The 2,934-nt window shown below is 42.4% G+C and overlaps 1 protein-coding gene across 2 annotated transcripts in view; it reads right to left on the bottom strand.

Moving 5' to 3' along the window:
- The window catches only part of Adam2 (ADAM metallopeptidase domain 2), a 68,743-nt gene extending 67,800 nt beyond the window's left edge, over positions 1–943 (bottom strand). For both annotated transcript variants that reach the window (XM_013514227.1, XM_005373747.2), the window contains exons 1-2: positions 825–943; positions 381–460 (exon numbers count right to left, since the gene is read on the bottom strand). In XM_013514227.1, coding sequence (XP_013369681.1) covers positions 381–460; positions 825–885 — 141 coding nt within the window. In that variant the 5' untranslated portion in view covers positions 886–943. The remainder of the gene's footprint in view (positions 1–380; positions 461–824) is intronic.
- Positions 944–2,934: the final 1,991 nt, after the last annotated feature.

Here is a 2,934-nt window from a genome sequence, read left to right as displayed (position 1 = left end):
ATATATATAGTTGTTGTTTGTTTGTCTTTTTTTTTGAGACAGAATCTCACTATGCAATTCAGACTGGCCTTGAACTATCCTCCTGCCTCAGCCTCCCAAATTCATGTATATTTTTATAAGGCATTTTATCTTCTGTACAAGCCATGTCCAGTTGTTATTTTTAATTATTACATGTGTTAGGGATACAAAGTTTAAAAGAAACATAGATAGTTACATTGTTAACGTTGGTTACCCACTCCCGCAAAGGTTCTTCTACCTAAGAAAAATCAGGTCTAAAGTGCAGTGAATGTGCATGGATGGAGAATGGCAAAAATCAGCTTCCAGGGAGCAGAATATGTAACACGATTTTTGAGCGGAGAACAAAATTAGTGACTCATTACTTCGGATTCCGAATCTCCTCCGCTTTTCACAGAGTGGATTTTCTCAGGAACTATAACTTGCACTTGAGGTTTTTCCGAGTCTGCAAGGTGCAAATAGTCATGTGAGAACAATGCCCGTCCCCGCGCCGCGTCCTCGTCTAAATCCCTAACCTGTCTCCCTGCGCCACCTCCCCGTTTTACTGCCTTTCTCAATACTTCCACTTCCTGACAGTTTTTAGAAAGAAACTGGCATGATGTGTCGGGGAGCTGGCGTCTCGCTTTGGGTGGGTGGGCAGCCGCCGGCGATCAGCCCAAGCCTGCGGGTCACGTATGGGATCTCCCGTCTTTGCCAGGGTCCCTCTCGTCCAGCATGTACTCGGCTGGCGGAAAGAGGCGACAGGGTGGCCCCGGAGGCAGAGGGCAGACAGCGCGCTGTGGGACCCGAAGATGGGTTTTCCTACTTACAGTTCACCAGGGGCCAGCCCAGCCCTGCGAGCCCGCAGATCAGGAACAGGAGGCACAGCATGGCGGCGTCCTGGATCCCAGCCCTGGGAGTGGCAGTTGGTGCTGGGAGGCAGTTGGGGGCGCGAGATGACCCCTGGGCGCGCACCTGCCGGGGTCAAGGGACAGAGAGTGAGGGGCCGAGAAGGTCTCCGCAAAGAGATCTCTACTTGATTCTGCCCTTGCTTGAGACTAAAGGAAATAGAAAAAGGGAAAAAGGGAAAGAAGGAAGGGAGGAAGGAAAAGAACCATGTTTTTAGCAGCACAACTCATAACTCACAATAGCTAAATATTGTTATCTAGCCATCAACAGATGAATGGATAAAGGGAATGTGGTATTTATACACAATGGCGTAATTCTCTGCTATAAAGACGGATACATCTGAGACATTTGCAGGAAAATGAATACACCCGAGGCCACAATATTAAGGGAAATAGATCAGACACCCAAGCTTAAATATGGCATCGTTTCTAATATACGAGAAACCCAAAGTGTAAAAAGTTAAACAGCAAAATAAAGATGGATATTAGCAAACAAGGGGATCCCTTGCTGGGATGGTACATGCCTGTAATCCCATCACCTGGGAGCCTGAGGCAGGAGGATCATCACGAGTTTGTAACCAGCCTGGGCTACATAATGAGCTCAAGTCCAGCCTGAACTACATAGGGAGACCTTGTCTCAAAAAAACAAACAAACAAACAAACAAAAAAACACATTTCCAAGGGGCAGGGATTAATGAAATACCTAACAACAAATAGATTCACACATACTTCTTAAGTGAAGTTTTAATTCTTAATAATAATCCATTAAATATGTATTTGTTGGCTCAATCATAGGTGCTAAGTATCATATTCAAGTGCACAAGCCCCGAAAATGGCTCCCCGGATCATGAAATAAAGCAGAGCCACCCAAGCCTTTGACTCCTGACCTCAAACAACCGCAGATGAGTTTGGTCTGTTTTTGACTTTTTTGGAGATAGAACCAATTACTAGTTGCTCTTTTATGCTTGGGTTCCTCTAATATGACAGTTGTAAGGTTCATCTACAGTAATATTTTTAGTTTATTTGTTTATTTTTTAAAATATTTTTCACACATAGAATGGTGTACCACCATGTGCTTTCCATTTTACTGTTGGTGGACATTTGGTGTGTTTCCAAGTTATTAAAAACAATATAGAGCTACACATATTCTTGGATATGGTTTTTGGTGTAAAGATAGGGATTTCTGTAGGACATACTTCTAGAGCAGAGCTGATGGATTATAAGGTGTATCTTAGGAGATTCTTCCAAGAGTTCTCCAAGACTGTGGTACTAATTTGTACTCCTGTCAAAAGTGTATGGAAAATAAATCAGACACACAAGCTCAGATACCACATGGCTTCTCTTGTATGAGTCACCCAAATTATAAATGAAGAACAGAATAACAGATAGTAGGAAGTAGGGACATAGGTCTTTCCCAAATGGGAAGGGACTCAAGAGGCAGAGGGGCGAGAGGAAGGAGATGAAAAAGGACTCGGAATATGCTATGTACATGTATCAGCTCCACACAACCCTGTAAACATTATATACTGCAAACGTGTACTAATAAAAAATTCAAATTACTCCATATCAGTGCCTAAACTTTTCTATTTCATTTATTTTGATCTAACTGTAGGGATCCTATATTTTCCTTTTAATTTATGTTTTCTTGATAGTTAATGAACTGTAACTCAATTTTCCCTGTTTATGCCAATGCATATAACCGGTGGAGACTTTGGTACAGTTTCTAACTGGGCTGCCCTGTTTATTACACACGGAAACTGTTAATGTGTTATAGATGAGGTACCTTTGTTGGATATAATGATTTCAAATCCACAAGGTATTTGAAAGCTTTTTGTGGAGAATACAAGTCATATTCAGAATTTCACAAGCTTAAAATTTGTCTTGCTGGTTGAATTTGGGGGCCAGTTATTGTAATTTTTTTTTGAGTACCAGGAATCAAACTCAGGACCTTGTGCTTGCCCGGCAGCTGCTTATGCCACTGAGCTATGTCCCGGGCCTGGGACCAGTTATTAATTCATGCCTATCCTTGGTC

The sequence above is a fragment of the Chinchilla lanigera genome, unplaced genomic scaffold, assembly GCF_000276665.1.
Source record: "Chinchilla lanigera isolate Chin_1 unplaced genomic scaffold, ChiLan1.0 scaffold00002, whole genome shotgun sequence".
In the NCBI taxonomy this organism is placed as follows: domain Eukaryota; kingdom Metazoa; phylum Chordata; class Mammalia; order Rodentia; family Chinchillidae; genus Chinchilla; species Chinchilla lanigera.
This window is presented reverse-complemented; position numbering and strand designations above follow the sequence as displayed.